The 19,437-nt window shown below is 38.3% G+C and overlaps 1 protein-coding gene across 1 annotated transcript in view; it reads right to left on the bottom strand.

Moving 5' to 3' along the window:
• The window catches only part of smchd1 (structural maintenance of chromosomes flexible hinge domain containing 1), a 33,297-nt gene extending 13,910 nt beyond the window's left edge, over nt 1–19,387 (bottom strand). Inside the window, exons 1-22 of the mRNA XM_069667410.1 lie at nt 19,037–19,387; nt 17,851–17,926; nt 17,521–17,679; nt 17,339–17,421; nt 17,093–17,226; nt 16,867–16,981; nt 16,657–16,776; nt 16,341–16,507; nt 16,139–16,229; nt 10,161–10,377; nt 9,937–10,066; nt 8,686–8,869; nt 7,528–7,722; nt 7,321–7,443; nt 6,242–6,348; nt 5,977–6,059; nt 5,765–5,878; nt 4,906–4,983; nt 4,434–4,782; nt 4,151–4,259; nt 3,911–3,983; nt 1,169–1,302 (exon numbers count right to left, since the gene is read on the bottom strand). Coding sequence (XP_069523511.1) covers nt 1,169–1,302; nt 3,911–3,983; nt 4,151–4,259; nt 4,434–4,782; nt 4,906–4,983; nt 5,765–5,878; nt 5,977–6,059; nt 6,242–6,348; nt 7,321–7,443; nt 7,528–7,722; nt 8,686–8,869; nt 9,937–10,066; nt 10,161–10,377; nt 16,139–16,229; nt 16,341–16,507; nt 16,657–16,776; nt 16,867–16,981; nt 17,093–17,226; nt 17,339–17,421; nt 17,521–17,679; nt 17,851–17,926; nt 19,037–19,195 — 3,000 coding nt within the window. The 5' untranslated portion in view covers nt 19,196–19,387. The remainder of the gene's footprint in view (nt 1–1,168; nt 1,303–3,910; nt 3,984–4,150; nt 4,260–4,433; nt 4,783–4,905; nt 4,984–5,764; nt 5,879–5,976; nt 6,060–6,241; nt 6,349–7,320; nt 7,444–7,527; nt 7,723–8,685; nt 8,870–9,936; nt 10,067–10,160; nt 10,378–16,138; nt 16,230–16,340; nt 16,508–16,656; nt 16,777–16,866; nt 16,982–17,092; nt 17,227–17,338; nt 17,422–17,520; nt 17,680–17,850; nt 17,927–19,036) is intronic.
• Between the last annotated feature and the right edge of the window lie 50 nt (nt 19,388–19,437).

Here is a 19,437-nt window from a genome sequence, read left to right as displayed (position 1 = left end):
AATAGAATAAATAATATTTGAAATTGGCGCCATAGCTGTGGAGAAATTTGTACAAACAGCTCGTGGTTTCGCCCATTCTACATTCCTACAGCACCCAGCGTGCACTGCGCCCCTCCCTCTGAAAGGAACAGCCCGGTGAGAGACGCTGGAGTGAAATACTACCGTTTCCAGTTAAGGACTTTGATCGCTGCAGGCAACGGCTCAGAGCGGTCCAGAATCCGAAATACGACGAGAATATACCGATGGATCGTCTTCAGCTCTACAGTCTACATTTCAAACCTGAAGTTTTTGAACGAGACATGACATCGGAGGCGGGCGTCCTAGATTGAGGAAGTGTAGTTTAGCGAGCTCCCTGGACTCCGCCAGATGACGCGTTTAACGTAGTCTGGCGGAGGTTTTCCAGGGCCCATTGGAGAAGAGGATAGCATCCTCCAAAGACACAGAGCATTTTTTTTCTACCATTATGGCATTAGCTCCCCATAATAGCATCATAAGACTGAGGTTGAAAATCGGCCAACTGGCCCTTTAAGCATCATTTCCTGTTGATTTTTCCAGCACATAGAAGTCTATACCACAGCAGCCCTTGGTATCATTCCCTCCCTTGACCCTTTGCCGAATTTCATCCCCTCTCTCTTCCCCACAGTTCCTGTCACTACAGTTTTCCAACATGCAATAAAGGCAGAAACTGCATTAAAAAAATAATCTTTAAAAAAGAAGTCTGTTAGAGTAAACCAAGAAAGCTAGGCAAGGTATCATTTTTGAAGTTTCAGATAGTTCCTATAAAACATAATTTTACTCAAAGAGGAAATAAAAGGACTTGATTCAAAGCTGTCTTGAGATTTTGCTATAATTTTAAAATAGTTTTAAACAAACAAAACCAAAATATATGTTCCCAAAACAAAGAAGAACAAAGCGGCTCCAGTAACGTTTTGTTTCTTTTCAGTTTAAAGACCTGTTCTCTTGTTTTCTCGTCCTTCTTGTAAGATCATCACTAAGATGTTTTTAGTTTTAATTGCTCACACGGGAATGCAAGCGCACAAACATCTCTCTCAGGACAGGCATCCTTTTGTTGTTAATTACATTAATCACAATGCAGCTGTAAAATCATGCTCCACATTGTCAGCGTGTCTGCTCTTAGTCAGAGGTCACAGAAACAGCACACCCTTACCTCACAGCGAACAGTCTGCTTTGGGTTAGACGTGACGTTTCCCGCCTCATCGTGAACTTCAACTTTGAACCCGGCAGGGTTTCCGTTCTCTACTGGGTTTACTTCTGGTTTCACATGGAGGGAATGTGGACTACCTGAAAAACATATCATGGAGTCAAGAAACTATTTTTAGGATGTGTTTGTTACCTATAGAAAGACGTTAACAAGTTGGTGGTATAAGCCTTATTTCAAAGTTAGACGCCAACAGATTCAAACTTCAACTATAGCTAGATGACAAATGCAGCCTCTACACAATGGCTGACGTGTCTCTTTGTGCTAATGTCGACACAAAAAGCACCTTATGTAACTGTCACTATAATAACTAACTAAAAATTCAATGGCTGTGGACACTCTCAGGGTGGAGTGAAGGTGTGCATCAGTCGCTCACACAGATATGCGCTTGCAAACATGCAGAGCATTCGAGTAGCTCGTAGGCGGAGCGTGGGGCGTCGTTTCAGAGTTCTATCGGCTCCATTTGGATGTTTACAGGCGCTCTTTCCACGTCAACTACAAACAGATAACTGAGCAGTTCAAATTTAAATTTCTTAAACCAAGTATATCAACTGATGCCTATGGGGTTTTTTCCTATACTGATTAATCTTTCTTTTATAACATAAAAGAGAAAATATTTGAGATGGCTAATGGCTAGATATTTAAAATGGCAGGCTTGTCCGAACAACAGCCAGAAAACTCATTTATTATATTTACAACAATATCAAACTGGGAAAAAACGATGACTCGGACAAATGAGACCTGAAAGCATCAAATGTTTGGCATTTGACTAATAGTGGTACTTTAGCGACTGACAGCAGTACAGTACAGTACAGCCTGGACAGCTGTAAGGAGTACTGAAATATTCTTTTCAAGTAGAAGTACTGTCACTCGACTGAAAATGTACACAAGTAAAAGTAAATAGTAAATGGACTGTACTTTTTTACGCTTTACTAGTGTTTGCGACCACTAAAAGCTGCTTTCACACTACATATCACATTCACCCATTCACACACTGATGGCAGAGGCTGCTACGTAAAGTGCCCAACTGTCAATCAGGTATCACATTCATACCCATTGGCTATGCCACCGGGAGCAATTTGGGGTTCAGTGTTTTGCACACACGAAGGACACTTCGACATGTAGCCTGAGGGAGCTGGGGATCAAACCTCCGACCTTCCGATTGAAAGGCGACCAACTCTGCCACTGAGCCACAGCCGCCCCACAAGTAAAAAGCCACACTTAAAAAAATGTACTTTCCCATTTTTATGATAAACAAATGTTGCCATGGTTACCTTACACATGCAACCTACGAATAGAAATAAAATGAAACTGCTATTTTCAAACCTGGGCTCTGTGTTTACATGTTTTGGTGACAAATTGACGAGAGCTGGACCTTTTGTCAAAGAGTTAGATCCTTTGTTTAACCAGAAACAGCAGTCATAAAGCTCTCTTCTGAGCCACCAGACTCCACTGACAAAAACAGCGATTTTACCTCGCAGAACACGGGAGCTGCTGATCGTCTACCGCTGCCTCGATCAGTTAGTTTGTTTGTGTTGTTATGTGGTGTTTTAAAAGGGTTAGATTGGTTCTGAACTAACGTGTGTTATGACGTGTAACGAGGCAGCGACGGGCCAGCAAGTCCCGTGTTCGTCTGCGAGGTTTCGTTAAAGCTCCTGTGAGGAACTTTTGGTTTGTGTTGATTTTGGCGCCCCTGTGGACAAATCCGTACCTCTAATCTCTTTACTGATTTTGTCCTGAACATGCTCAAGTGATAGTTTTTAACAAAAATCTCCTCATGCTTTCTCAAACAGTCGTATGTATCACTCACTTAAATTTTTGCCCTGGAAAATGTAAACAAAGGCAACTCCTCACAGGAGCTTTGAATGGAGTCGGGTGGCTTTGAAGAGAGCTATCTAACGGCTGTTTCTGGTCAAAGCTGGTGTTTCCTCCGGACTCTCTTCTGTCCCATTCATGGTTCACTTGCGCTGTGTGTTGGGCCCGAGTAGTTGCAGCCCAGTTCTCTTTCTCCGCTTCGAAATCAACCGGCATCGCAGTTTTGTCGCAGTGCGTTACACTTTGATCTGATTGGCCTGTTTTTGATGCGATGTTTGATTGGCGTCTGGTCCAAGTCAGCTTTTCTTTCTAACTTGCAATATCCATAGATAACTATTTTACTCAGCAAGATGGACGTACAAATGTAGCAAATTACTTTACTTCATTTAAAACATCCTCAAAGATGTGATCGGGAAGATTTCAATTTCGTTCTAATGACGATAAACGGCAATTGCAGGAGTTCACTTCCTGATTTAACCAGACGCCTACTGTTGGTTCCCGTTGTCACGGTTGTAACTCTTGATTTTCCTCGCTGACGGTCGCTTTCCTTTTCAGACTGCTTGCCTTCATCTGAGCGTCGAGTTTGTTTCTTTTTCTTTGGATTTTCACTTATTTTTGAAGTTGTATCTGTAGTCATCCATCTTTTCTTTGTTTGTTCAGCCATAGTAGATTACTGTTTACTCGCAACACTTGCAGAGAGCGGAAAAGCAGCCGCTTAGCTCCGCCTACCCTCTCTGGCAGACCAACCACTGCTGGGTGATGGAAAACGCGTCACTAACTGGGCGCCGCTTGGGATTTTTTCCACGAATGTCACCACAGACACCGAGTCTGTAATACTGTGAATGCAAAGGCTTTCATAATATGAAGGAATCATACCAGGAAGAAGAATGATCCTGACTCTCTGTGTGTCTTCTTTCAGGCCAGGCAGGGTCACTTCCAGGTCGTGTGTCTGCAACATAAGGAAAAGGATGGAAATAAAAGAGGGAATACTGTTGTTGTCTCTTTGGTATCAGGCAGAGAAGTTTACACCTACATTACAGACGCTGCACAGTCAGTGATTTTACTGCAAAACCTCTCGAGTAAATAGGCGATCTAATGTCTTCTGAGAGGACTAACCATTGACTGTTGGTTGTTCAGAACCTTTCCTCTTGCTTTGACACCTCGGATAGTAAACGTCCCACTGGCCCCACTGGTGTCCACTTTCTCGAAACTCAGCTCCAGCCCACTAAATGATAATGATAGTAATGTTAATGGAGCCAGAGCTAACTCTCACATCAGGCAAATTGAAGACATGGTGATGTTCATGATTAAGTTTTTCATGTAGTACCAGGCAAAAGATATATGTCTGCTTATGTATAACAACATTATATGGTGTAACAAGTAAGGTGAGTTGACACACCTGCATTTGATCACAGGCTTGAGATCAGGAGGAATCACAGCTGAGTGGTCATAAACATCTTTAATCTGCAGAGGAATGTTGAACTGCACTCCCACGCGAAGATGGGCGTTCACCTCACTCATAACGAATCTGTGAGCACTTCCCGCTGTGAAGGACAAAAGCAGCGAGTTCATGAGCAGAGATAATGAATCACGTACAATAAATAACGTTGTTTTATGGTTTTTCTGACCTTTGATGCTGAAATTGAGTTTGAAGCTCGGCAGCTCCTTGCCTCCAATGACCGTAGCGTCGCTTTCGTTTAACGCAGTGTTCAGAGACAGTGTATACTTCCCCAGCTGAGTCAGTGTCGCTGAAAAAGATGAGGTGTTTGTAAAAAAAGGTTTTTGATGAGATGATTTTCCAGCAGACGGAAATCACGTCATCCTGAACGTGACAAAAAAATGAAAAAGTTGACGTATAAAAATAAAAGTACCTATTTTTTTGAACCAGAAACCCCACTTTGCTGCATGGTGGGCAGTGAAAGAGACGACCTCTTGAACTCCTTTGGGACCTAAGTATGAAAGGCAAAAAGAGTTACTACAACAACCACTGTTACAGTTTCAGTACATGAAAGCCGAAGAGGAAGGATCAGATCGTCGTGCTGAAACAGAGTAGAGCTGAAATTTTTTTTTATTTTCAGGCAGAAATTCCCTAGTTTAAAATATTAAAGTGAAAATTTGCCTTTTTTTGTGGGTCTATCCCAGATAATGAAATATATCTGGGTTTAAGACTGTTAATAATACATCCAGAATAAAATATCATCAACTGAATATCTATATATTTACTAAATACAGTATATAAATATTAATAACTGGATGCAGCTCTGGAAAAAAGCTAAATTCCCAAAGCTATTAAAGGGTTATTTTTAACATGTAATTTGCTATATTGAAATAATCTGAAAATAACACTTAAACAAATCAAACCATCTAATTTAACCAATGATCCAGAACAGATGTCGGAGCCGTATTTGTTAACAGAGCTGTCAATCATCCTTTTTACAGCATCAAATAACTATTTTAGTTGGACGTAAATCAGCATGATAAGAACTAACTATGAAACCATGTTTGAGAAAAATGTATTTGATGTGTATTTTGATTTTATAGTTTGACTCATGTCCCATCTGTTAACATGGAGGAGGCGGGCTTTATGACCTATACTGCAGCCAGTCAGCAGGGGGCGATAGAGAGGGTTTGGCTTCACTTTTAGGGCGCTGTCATGTCGTCCATCTTTTTATACAATCTATGGATTTTCCCTTTTCAAAGGTTTTCATCAATGGGTTGTATTTTTCTTACCATGCAGGACTATTTTGAGCTGAACTATCAGTGGTTTCCCGGGTCCTCGGTCCACTGATGGCAACCTGGACACCGATTCCCCGTTCATGTTCAGAATTTCGATTTTAAGTGGTCCTAGAATGATGTTAAAGTGAAAAATAAAACAGTGTAATGTTTGGGCTCCCCAACAAGGACATTTTGACGATGGGTGTGCAAACGCTGCAGGATTTTACCCAATGGAGTCCCGGCAGGACGGACAGCGTTCTGTGGCCATGGTATACCCTCAGGCCAGTTCACTGTGAGTTTATCTGGAAGCCTGGAACATAAACATACAATTTCTTGAAGTTAATGAAGTCTCGTCAGGCATTACATAAAACATCCAGACAAGACCAGACAGAAATCAGGTGCTGGGAAATAAAACGTCAAACTGAGAGCACATTTCTAACCTCTGACTCACATTTACACATAAGGGTTAGTTTCCTCTGTGTGGTAACTTACTTGGCTGAGTCATTATGAACCTGGTTCCGGATGGCTTCATCAGAGGCGGTCTTGTCTATCTTGGAAATGGGGATGATCTTGTTCTTGTCATGAAGTGCTTTGGGTTCCTTAAAGTGGATTATTAACGTGAATCTCATGCAAAACAAACTGAAAAAAGACCCGTAAAAATGCACACTAATGTAGTATGAACTGGCGGCAGCAACACACATGGTTTATATACAAATATGTACATACGCAACAAAGCACTTGCAGCATACAGATGTATTTCTCCATGGACACACGGGATAAACTACATCGTTTACTTCTATAGACTGAGCAGTTAATTGATGCAATGCTTAAGTATAATATTTCTGGGTAATAAGTCCAAAACATTTTTCAACAAGAAGTTAAAACAAAGTAAGTGACTGACCGCATCAGGTCAATGTGCGCTTTTATGGGCAACATTAGAAGCGTGACGTGTCTACGGCGGCTGCGGGACGTGTTCATTTTCATTTGAAATGCATGAAAACAGATGAGTGTTCGCAAAGCTGTTGTGACACGCGCGACTCACGCGCCGAAGATGTAGAGAATAGGAGGCTCGCCTATTTTTACCGCGAGCCGCGCGCGGTTTTTGTTCAAAATACACGGTGAAAATGAATTGTGTTGACTCCTATTGAGCTCTGACAGCAATATTAACATATCTTCCTGTAGTAAAAGTCACATACATGGAGAGTAAAGTGGGTCAACACTTCCGGTATGATTTTTCAAAGTAAAAGCCCGATCTGGAATTCTGACTCCTCTCGTTTGTACACAATGCTTTTATTTTGAAGTGTTTCCCGGGCCATTTTATTTGTTTATTTTTACTTTATTTGGCTCTGAAAGTACCGTCTCTCACTCAGTCAGTCAGTCAGTCACATACAGACCCATGTGTAGAGCCAAAAATGTACTAAAATCTTTTTGCCCTAGGATGATTTTTTGGCCTCTGTTGATCAGTACATTTCTTAAAATGAAGAGAGCCAGATTAAGAGAGAAAAAGTATTTGCATGCAAGTTAAAACTCTTATCACTTGTCAAATACAGAATACCAAATTCTCTTCATACCAGAGCCAGTTCAACCTCTCCTCCTGTGGCGAACACACTTCCTTTTGTTTTTTCGGTATTTCCGTACAGCAAAAACTGCACCACGGTACCGTACAGATTGTTCCCCGTTTTCTGAGTCTTCACCTGTATGAAGAAGTATAACGGCTTAAATAAAGAACACAGAATAATCCACATTTGCACTTAGAAAGAAAAGTAACAGACACTCACAAGCTGGCCTGCTTTGTAGACTTTTCTGTCCCATTGGATGGAGGAGAACGTGTCCCAGGGATGCTGCATTTTCTTGGGCAATTCATGTCGTGTTATGGTCTTCTTATAGCCGATAAACTTGATTTGCTTGTCATGCTTGTCGTGACAGTTTTGTAGCCACTGCGTAAACTCCTTCTGAATGTTACCTCTGTGTTTCTGTGGACATGGAAATTAAAAAAGGTTCAGCAACACTTGGGAGAGCACTAGTTCTTCATTAAATCAAATGAAATAAAGCTGCATGAAGATTGAGATTTATGCCCACTAGGAAACAAAGACTCCAAAACAGGTGTTCGTATGCTGGCGTGTTAAACTTGTAAGAGTAATTTTTCAGTACATTGTTTTCTATTTCTATTTATTATCAAGTATTGTAATGATGTCATGTTCACAGTTGAAGTGGACGTAGCCTCTGGTTTCAAAAGTGAAGCCAATCGGAAAGAGCCTTAAAACTGCCTTCTTTGTAACGGGCAGCAGGGGGCGACTCCACTGGTTACATGGAAGTTCGATTGTATGCAATTGCAGATCCCATCGGCTATAGTCTGACGACGATATAGCCAAAATGCCGAACTAGGCGCTTCACTTTGTATGACGTCACGATGGCTACGTCCACTTCTTGAATCAAGCAAAATGATAGAGCCTCAAGGTTTGGGGTTATTTCTCTTTCTGCACTAAAATGGATAATTAAGTTATTAGATCCATTGCTGTTATAAGAGCTGTTGCATACTGCATCAATCGATCTATAAGATGTGGTGCTAAACTTTCTCTCTGCACTTGTTTCAGCACCTTGATCGGGGAAGGATGTAGCTGCAGACCAGTTCTCTTTGACTGAACATGTCCTCCTGTTACACTCTTGCTTTCTGGGTAAATTCAAAACAAAGACCATCACTGACAGGCTTACCCATGGACTCTAAAGTGTGCAACCAACAGTTACTGAACATTTCCTGTCTTGTGGACTACAGTAAGGCACCCTGATCAGGGAGGGGGGTAACTGCAGAACTGTTCTTTTCCTGTGGACACGTCTAATAATACAACAGCAACAGAAGTAAGAAAACTCTTGAATTTGGGGCTGCTAATTGTTTCATCAAAGAGTGTGAGAGGAACTAAAAGTGTTCATACGCCCACCTGTCCATTGACAACGCGTGTGAAGATAGTGTCCTTGTTTTTCAGAATCGGCTCCAGGTCCACAAAGGAAAGCTTGTTCGTGGTGACCTTGAATCTGTCGTCAGTGAAAAGCACCCCTGAGAACCGACTGTAACACTCGGCTGGCAACTTTGCTTTCTTTCTGGGCCGAGTACACCAATCAAACCTGTGACAAACCGACAGTGCAGCTGTTAGAAGTCCAACAAGTGTCTACATGTGGAGTAAATGAAGTGAAAAGAATGGATTACCATTTTGAGAAATACATTTTGCTTCCTTTCCAAGAGTTTGACCTGTGCTGTACTGTATCTTTGTATATCTTTGTATATGGAGCCAGGAGGATGTCGTGTGAAGAGGAGTGACATTACAAATGAAGTCCTGGTTTTCATTTGTTCTTATCTTGTTTTCGTAAACACCCCCACCCCACACCTTAAAGGCTTTCAGTCATTTACTATCTTTTAAAGTTAAAGTCTTAATCTCGAGTTTCTCCGTTTCGTTCTCTTTGGCGGAACATATGGTGATAAACGGTAATTACGGGAGCACACTTCCCAGATATCCAGACAGTGTTGCATGTGTGACGTCTACAGTTGGCTCCGGTTGTAACTGATTTTCCTCGCTGACGGTCGCTTTCCTTTTTAGACTGTTTTCCTTCATCTGAGCATCCAATTAGTTTCTTTTTCTTTGTATTTCCACTTATTTTTGAAGTTGTATCTGTAGTCATCGATCTTTTCTTTGTTTGTTCAGCCATAGCAGATTACTGTTTACTCGCAACACTTGCGGAAACCGGAAAAGCAGCCGCTTAGCTCCGCCTACCCTCTCTGGCAGACCAACCACTGCTGGGTGATGGAAAACACGTCACTAACTGGGCACCGCTTGAGATTTTTTCCACAAAAGTCGCCACAGACACCCAGTCTGTAATACTGCAAATGCAGAGGCTTTCATCAGTGGGCCATAGGCTCAATCACCATTGTGTTACCTCATTTGGCGATAGAGACTTAACATTTATAAATGAAAATCTTCCAGATTATCACTTTAACACCTAGAATAGATTCTAGAGTTGAATCAGTTTTCTCATCTTCCTCTCAAAATAAAGCAAATGTATTTCCCACAATGTCAAGCTGTTCCTTAATTTCTCATAAAGTGTATACACACATATGAACCTTTACTATCATAGATTTCAGTCATTTACTACTTTTAAAGGTAAATATGAGTTAACAAAACAGTTGAAGTATTTACTCAATGCCTGTGTCGTAAGGTATGAGCCGTCCATTCCAGAAACAGTCGAATATCGACCGTTTCCCTCTTGCCTGATGCCCGACTCCAGACTCATTATCATCATTGCCGTCATCATCATCGTCAGGGGGGGCTAATGAACAGATAAAAAAAAAAAACAATACACAATTTGAATTCAAAGCTTTCATATACCATCCAGTATCTCCAGTGTTTTAGAGTTTTAATACCTTCCACAGCATCAGGTTCTTGAGGGTAAGTCTCCTTGTCGAAGAGGAAGGGATGATAACGAATGATTCCCTCCACAGTTCCACTGTCGCCTGAAGCAGAGGCCTTAAACTCAAACGTGTCTGCGGCACTATTTATGTACAGGGTCTGCATGTCGTCAACAACTTCCTTAAGATTAATCGCTCGGGGAAATTTGGGGGACTTCTCCCGACAAGTGACCTGATCAGAAGAATCATATGACAACTTTAGCTGAGATAGACTCCATTAAACCATGAACAGGATGCAGAAACCTAGAAGTCAGAAATGTGGCCTGTTGTAAGTGCTGTTCTTCACACATATCTGTAGTGTAATCAGACAAAGCGACTCGCTTTTAGGTCAGGCATTGAGCCTCTTCCTGTGCCGGATTTAAAGAGAAGAAGAATAACGCAGAGACACTGAAGTGAATGCTTTCCATAGGTTGTTAAATTACAGCAGTCAGCAAATAGAGCTAGGTCAAAGTTCAGGTTTAACAATCAGAGTGCACTTTGTAATGTACTCACATACTCATGTTTTATTTCAAGGGCTCATTATAGCAGTATATTTCTCTGTAATGCGTTTCTTCTGCAGTTGTCAGCAGTCTTTCTCAGCCAATATTTAAATAACTTAATGTTATAAAAGTGCGACAATGAATCACACTTATATACATTACCAGGCAAAAGTTTGGACACACTTTCCCATTCACTTAGCTAACTTAATTGTTATTACTCATATTAAAATGAGCTAAGCTAGCTGTTATTACTCACATTAAAATGAGCTAACTTAGCTGTTTTACTCGCATTAAAATGAGCTAACTTAGCTGTTTTTACTAACATTAAAATGGGCTTATCTGGCTGTTTTTACTCACATTAAAATGAGCTAACTTAGCTGTTTTTACTAACATTAAAATGGGCTTATCTGGCTGTTTTTACTCGCATTAAAATGAGCTAACTTAGCTGTTATTACTCGCATTAAAATGAGCTAACTTAGCTGTTATTACTCACATTAAAACGAGCTAACTTAGCTGTTTTTACTAACATTAAAATGGGCTTATCTGGCTGTTTTTACTCACATTAAAATGAGCTAACTTAGCTGTTTTTACTAACATTAAAATGGGCTTATCTGGCTGTTTTTACTCGCATTAAAATGAGCTAACTTAGCTGTTATTACTCGCATTAAAATGAGCTAACTTAGCTGTTTTTACTAACATTAAAATGAGCTAACTTGGCTGTTTTTACTAACATTAAAATGAGCTAACGTAGCTGTTATTACTCACATTAAAATGAGCTAACTTGGCTGTATTTACTAACATTAAAATGAGCTAACTTGGCTGTTTTTACTAACATTAAAATGAGCTAACTTAGCTGTTATTACTCGCATTAAAATGAGCTAACTTAGCTGTTTTTACTCACATTAAAATGAGCTAACTTAGCTGTTTTTACTCACATTAAAATGAGCTAACTTAGCTGTTATTACTCGCATTAAAATGAGCTAACATGGCTGTTCTTACTAACATTAAAATGAGCTAACTTGGCTGTTTTTACTAACATTAAAATGAGCTAACTTAGCTGTTATTACTCGCATTAAAATGAGCTAACTTAGCTGTTTTTACTCACATTAAAATGAGCTAACTTAGCTGTTATTACTCACATTAAAATGAGCTAACTTGGCTGTTTTTACTAACATTAAAATGAGCTAACTTGGCTGTTTTTACTAACATTAAAATGAGCTAACTTGGCTGTTTTTACTAACATTAAAATGAGCTAACTTAGCTGTTATTACTCGCATTAAAATGAGCTAACTTAGCTGTTTTTACTCACATTAAAATGAGCTAACTTAGCTGTTTTTACTCACATTAAAATTAGCTAACTTAGCTGTTATTACTCGCATTAAAATGAGCTAACTTGGCTGTTCTTACTAACATTAAAATGAGCTAACTTGGCTGTTTTTACTAACATTAAAATGAGCTAACTTAGCTGTTATTACTCACATTAAAATGAGCTAACTTAGCTGTTTTTACTCACATTAAAATGAGCTAACTTAGCTGTTATTACTCACATTAAAATGAGCTAACTTGGCTGTTTTTACTAACATTAAAATGAGCTAACTTAGCTGTTATTACTCGCATTAAAATGAGCTAACTTAGCTGTTTTTACTCACATTAAAATGAGCTAACTTAGCTGTTTTTACTCACATTAAAATGAGCTAACTTAGCTGTTATTACTCGCATTAAAATGAGCTAACTTAGCTGTTTTTACTCACATTAAAATGAGCTAACTTAGCTTTTATTACTCACATTAAAACGAGCTAACTTGGCTGTTTTTACTAACATTAAAATGAGCTAACTTGGCTGTTTTTACTAACATTAAAATGAGCTAACTTAGCTGTTTTTACTCACATTAAAATGAGCTAACTTGGCTGTTTTTACTAACATTAAAATGAGCTAACTTAGCTGTTATTACTCACATTAAAATGAGCTAACTTGGCTGTTTTTACTAACATTAAAATGAGCTAACTTAGCTGTTATTACTCGCATTAAAATGAGCTAACTTAGCTGTTTTTACTCACATTAAAATGAGCTAACTTAGCTGTTTTTACTCACATTAAAATGAGCTAACTTAGCTGTTATTACTCGCATTAAAATGAGCTAACTTAGCTGTTTTTACTCACATTAAAATGAGCTAACTTAGCTTTTATTACTCACATTAAAATGAGCTAACTTGGCTGTTTTTACTAACATTAAAATGAGCTAAGTTAGCTGTTATTACTCGCATTAAAATGAGCTAACTTGGCTGTTCTTACTAACATTAAAATGAGCTAACTTGGCTGTTATTACTCACATTAAAATGGGCTAACTTAGCTTTTATTACTCACATTAAAATGAGCTAACTTGGCTGTTTTTACTAACATTAAAATGAGCTAACTTAGCTGTTATTACTCACATTAAAATGAGCTAACTTAGCTGTTTTTACTCACATTAAAATGAGCTAACTTGGCTGTATTTACTAACATTAAAATGAGCTAACTTGGCTGTTTTTACTAACATTAAAATGAGCTAACTTAGCTGTTATTACTCGCATTAAAATGAGCTAACTTAGCTGTTTTTACTCACATTAAAATGAGCTAACTTGGCTGTTTTTACTAACATTAAAATGAGCTAACTTAGCTGTTATTACTCACATTAAAATGAGCTAACTTGGCTGTTATTACTCACATTAAAATGGGCTAACTTAGCTTTTATTACTCACATTAAAATGAGCTAACTTGGCTGTTTTTACTAACATTAAAATGAGCTAACTTGGCTGTTATTACTCACATTAAAATGAGCTAACTTAGCTGTTTTTACTCACATTAAAATGAGCTAACTTAGCTGTTTTTACTCACATTAAAGTGAATGCTTTCCATAGGTTGTTAAATTACAGCAGTCAGCAAATAGAGCTAGGTCAAAGTTCAGGTTTAACAATCAGAGTGCACTTTGTAATGTACTCACATACTCATGTTTTATTTCAAGGGCTCATTATAGCAGTATATTTCTCTGTAATGCGTTTCTTCTGCAGTTGTCAGCAGTCTTTCTCAGCCAATATTTAAATAACTTAATGTTATAAAAGTGCGACAATGAATCACACTTATATACATTACCAGGCAAAAGTTTGGACACACTTTCCCATTCACTTAGCTAACTTAATTGTTATTACTCATATTAAAATGAGCTAAGCTAGCTGTTATTACTCGCATTAAAATGAGCTAACTTAGCTGTTTTACTCGCATTAAAATGAGCTAACTTAGCTGTTTTTACTAACATTAAAATGGGCTTATCTGGCTGTTTTTACTCACATTAAAATGAGCTAACTTAGCTGTTTTTACTCACATTAAAATGGGCTTATCTGGCTGTTTTTACTCGCATTAAAATGAGCTAACTTGGCTGTTTTTACTAACATTAAAATGAGCTAACTTAGCTGTTATTACTCGCATTAAAATGAGCTAACTTAGCTGTTTTTACTCACATTAAAATGAGCTAACTTGGCTGTTTTTACTAACATTAAAATGAGCTAACTTAGCTGTTATTACTCACATTAAAATGAGCTAACTTGGCTGTTATTACTCACATTAAAATGGGCTAACTTAGCTTTTATTACTCACATTAAAATGAGCTAACTTGGCTGTTTTTACTAACATTAAAATGAGCTAACTTAGCTGTTATTACTCACATTAAAATGAGCTAACTTAGCTGTTTTTACTCACATTAAAATGAGCTAACTTGGCTGTATTTACTAACATTAAAATGAGCTAACTTGGCTGTTTTTACTAACATTAAAATGAGCTAACTTAGCTGTTATTACTCGCATTAAAATGAGCTAACTTAGCTGTTTTTACTCACATTAAAATGAGCTAACTTGGCTGTTTTTACTAACATTAAAATGAGCTAACTTAGCTGTTATTACTCACATTAAAATGAGCTAACTTGGCTGTTATTACTCACATTAAAATGGGCTAACTTAGCTTTTATTACTCACATTAAAATGAGCTAACTTGGCTGTTTTTACTAACATTAAAATGAGCTAACTTAGCTGTTATTACTCACATTAAAATGAGCTAACTTAGCTGTTTTTACTCACATTAAAATGAGCTAACTTAGCTGTTTTTACTCACATTAAAGTGAATGCTTTCCATAGGTTGTTAAATTACAGCAGTCAGCAAATAGAGCTAGGTCAAAGTTCAGGTTTAACAATCAGAGTGCACTTTGTAATGTACTCACATACTCATGTTTTATTTCAAGGGCTCATTATAGCAGTATATTTCTCTGTAATGCGTTTCTTCTGCAGTTGTCAGCAGTCTTTCTCAGCCAATATTTAAATAACTTAATGTTATAAAAGTGCGACAATGAATCACACTTATATACATTACCAGGCAAAAGTTTGGACACACTTTCCCATTCACTTAGCTAACTTAATTGTTATTACTCATATTAAAATGAGCTAAGCTAGCTGTTATTACTCGCATTAAAATGAGCTAACTTAGCTGTTTTACTCGCATTAAAATGAGCTAACTTAGCTGTTTTTACTAACATTAAAATGGGCTTATCTGGCTGTTTTTACTCACATTAAAATGAGCTAACTTGGCTGTTTTTACTAACATTAAAATGGGCTTATCTGGCTGTTTTTACTCGCATTAAAATGAGCTAACTTAGCTGTTATTACTCGCATTAAAATGAGCTAACTTAGCTGTTATTACTCACATTAAAACGAGCTAACTTAGCTGTTTTTACTAACATTAAAATGGGCTTATCTGGCTGTTTTTACTCGCATTAAAATGAGCTAACTTAGCTGTTTTTACTAACATTAAAATGGGCTTATCTGGCTGTTTTACTCGCATTAAAACGAGCTAACTTAGCTGTTATTACTCGCATTAAAATGAGCTAACTTAGCTGTTATTACTCACATTAAAATGAGCTAACTTAGCTGTTTTTACTCACATTAAAATGAGCTAACTTAGCTGTTTTTACTCACATTAAAATGAGCTAACTTAGCTGTTTTTCCTCACATTAAAATGGGCTAATCTAGCTCTATCTCTATGTTAATGTTTACTTCATGTGCCGTCTTCAGTTTTATAGATCTCTCTGTCATAGCCTTCAGTTGTTGCGTCGTTAAGCCTATATTTCTCTCTCACATCCCTTTCTTGTTTTCCCTCTGTAACCAAGCTGACATCAAATCTACTGGACTTCTTTCGACGGATTGATATGATTACAGTTAGGCCTCCTTTAGGATTGTGTGATTACACCGACATCCCTAGCAACAGTCTGTTCTTCATAACAACGGTCTGCTATCGAGAAATAACAGACCTCAGAATGCCGTAATTAACCAATCAGAATCAAGTATTTAACACAGCTGTATAGTAAGAAAAAATAAAATCATTAGTCAGAGGTAAACCAAGTGTCAATTAACCCTTTTTATGCCAGCAACCTCACCTGAATGTCAACTTTAGGAGGATGATCTGAGTTTGAAGAGCTGCTTCTTATGTTTCCACTGACTCCGTGAATGTAATAGTGATATATATGACTAAAATAAAGATAAAACAAATCGTTTTAATATGAAATTATTTGCACACAACACGGAACATGAGAGGACTTTTGAGTACTTAATTGGTGGAATGATGGTTAATGAACTCACGCGAGCTGTCTGGTCAAGGCTATGAAATGTTCTTTCACAAAGGCTGTATGCTCAGGCCGAACTCCTGTGATTACCACAGCTGTGAAGCTGTCCTTCCTTATTTCCTCACGAATGAGGTTGTGGAGGAAGCGCTCCTCAGGTTTTTTCACATGTGAAAAGGTACCAGGCTGCCGTAGGATGATGAAACACGACACAGAAAAAACAGAGCAGACATGTTAACAAAGAGAGCTCCAAATTGCTTGTTACAAACTTCAATTGTGTTTTGAAGTTACAAGTGTCTGTTTACTTATAGAGAATATTCAAGCCTAGCACTTACCTTCCTGTTTGTGATGACGGTGCTGTAAATATCTTCTTTTTTCCTCTCTTTACTCTCAAAGTCTTCTTTTGACAGAATCAGCTCATGAACATCTGGAGAGCCTATCGGTTTACTGATCATCTGTTACACAAAAATCAACAATCTATAATTATCAACAATGGTTACTTATGCAAAGGCTTCAGCCATTTACTACTTTAACTTAAGACTTGCCCTGACTGAATCTCCAATGAAGAAAACAGCCTGTTTTCCTCCCACTCCGAAGTAGGAAACATCACTGTTGAGACTTCGAGGGACAGGAGCAGGCCGAACGTAGCCCTCTTGCTCACTTGAGAGGAGACAAGCAAATGTTGAGCGTTAAACTTAAACTACAAAACACCAATATCTGAGGCAAACTTCGGCAAGCTTATTTTGGAGCTCTTATGTAAAGCATACCAACCTTGCAAATGTGCTGTTTTCCCTTGCAAATTTAGAGAGTCTGTACACCGCCCAGTTATTGAGCTGCTTAGAGGTCATCCCGCACCCATTATCTAAAACAATTATAGCAGGTTTCCCAAGAGTTTCATCAAACATCTGGAAAACACAGACAGAAAGTAAACAAAGGTACAAACTCATACTACTTATGTGAGGGTAAAGATAAAACAATTGTTTGGTTATAAACAAAAAATGCAACTTCAGAACCAACCATTCGGATCTCTATTGTCCTGACACCTGTGTTTTTTGCATTGGCTGAGAGAGCGTTGTCGATCAGCTCAGCCAGGGCATATGCTTGAAAAACAAAAAAAAATAGTCAATAATGAGTTATTGCATGCAGCTTAATGTCTCTGTCCATCTCATGTATACTATTTTGATAATGTAAGCACTTACACAAAGGGTTCTGGCCTTCACTAGCATAGTACTCGTACAAGCCACTCTCAGTCAATGTCTTAAAATGAGGCAAAAACTTGATGTGCTCCTTCGTTGCCACTGGCAGAGCTTGATCCGCCCGCTGCAACAAGTGAAGGGTGCTGCCATCCGGAAGCTCCTCTACAATCAAATAAAATAGACAACTGTTTTACTATCTTATGTAAATACCGACGTATAACATGTATCAACATTTTAAAAAGGAAAACTTGGGTTACAGCTGATCACATTTACAGGACAAAGTAACCACAATTAAAGCATATTGTTTATTTTTGCACTGACCTAACTACTCACCAAATTTGGCAAAATCAAGGACTGTTCTGTCAGTTGTCACCAACACAAATGCTTCATGCGGACGGATTGAAAATTTCTGTAAAAGAAATATTGAAAGTGAGTATCATTATGAAATTCCATTTCTTCATTGGAGCTGGAACAATTATTGGTTTAACCGATTAACCAATCAACAACTCATCTTTTGATTAACTATTGGTTGTTTCAGGCATTTCTTAAGCAACAAATGCCAGCCATTGCCATCTTCTCCAATGTTAGGATTGTCTGCTTTTTATATCACTGTATATTGTATTTCTTTTGGTTACCAATGACTTGGGCTTGAGAAAGTTTTCACCATTTTAATTCTTTTTAAAAAATGACTAATTTAGAAAATGTTCATCTAAATGAAAATGATAAGTAACTTTTTTTAAATAAACGCTTTAATTATGCCTAAATGCTCGATGATTCCCTAAAAAAGTGTGCGGCCGCACTGCATGCACCACTCCTCTTCCGTCAAGCGCGCAAGATGTCTGCGGGATGGCAGTTTCTTAAGTTTCCAAAACAGACAGCAAGTCATGTGAGAAGATTTGAGTAAAACAGCAGATTAACAGAGGATTGACACTCCCTTTTTGCTGTGATCAGTGTGTGTGTTATGTGTACATAAATGCGCCATTTTGTACATAAACTAAGTTGAAGTACTTTTCTTATCTTGCCCAGTGAATGTGTACATTTTAAAAGGCACTGTATTATGTTTTTCTGCATCTGCCAGTGGGCCATTACAAGAAGGCGTGGTATCAATTGCACTACAGGGGAGATTTGATGTTCTTTGCAACTAGCTGGGAAAAAAACGTGCCTAATATATCAGTATCGAAATCGGCAATCTATCCAATATTGTGCATCCCTACATTAGAGTGAAACTGGCAACCATATTCTCAGTTCAGATGACTTGCATTTGAGTCATCTGTTGCATCTGGATATTGATATTTCTCCAACATTTAGCTTCATATTGCTTGCCAAAAATCTGACAATATTTCAATTTTTTAAGGCTACTTTGTTTCCTGCTAACAGCTGTACAGCCTTACCTGTCTTCGACTAAAATATATAAAACAACAGTTGATATTTAACATTTAAGCAATACAGCCAAATTTAAAAACTTTTGTAAAACTAAATTTGGCAATACTTTAACTTTAACAAAGAAAGCCAACATTGCCTTTTGCAGATCTCGAAGAAAGTCGCTGTAGTCCGAACCAGTGATCCAACTGTCTGTAGTGTCATTCTCCAAGCGACAGTCATACACACAGATCCGTTTGAGGGATGTTTTTTCACCCCGGGAGGATGCAGCGAGTCGCTGGTCGCGCGCATTAAACATCCTCCAAACTACAAAGTTCACCTTGCTACGCTAAGCTAAGCCTCATGTACGTTAAAGTTTTCAGTCGTCTTCGCCACTGTGTAACGTTGACACAATGTGTCACAAATTTGGACGCAAAACCAAAGTGTTATGGTTGTTGTTCTCAAATCTCTACTCCTCAGGTCTGTTGGTTTTTGGTTTTCACCCGTTGGTTGGTTCACTGCTACGGAAGTTCGTTGAGGACAAAAATGCAAATGTCGTCC

This window comes from Semicossyphus pulcher, unplaced genomic scaffold (assembly GCF_022749685.1).
Source record: "Semicossyphus pulcher isolate SPU_LCO1_2020_fin unplaced genomic scaffold, fSemPul1.0.p SCAF_18, whole genome shotgun sequence".
Taxonomy (NCBI): Eukaryota; Metazoa; Chordata; class Actinopteri; order Labriformes; family Labridae; genus Semicossyphus; species Semicossyphus pulcher.
This window is presented reverse-complemented; position numbering and strand designations above follow the sequence as displayed.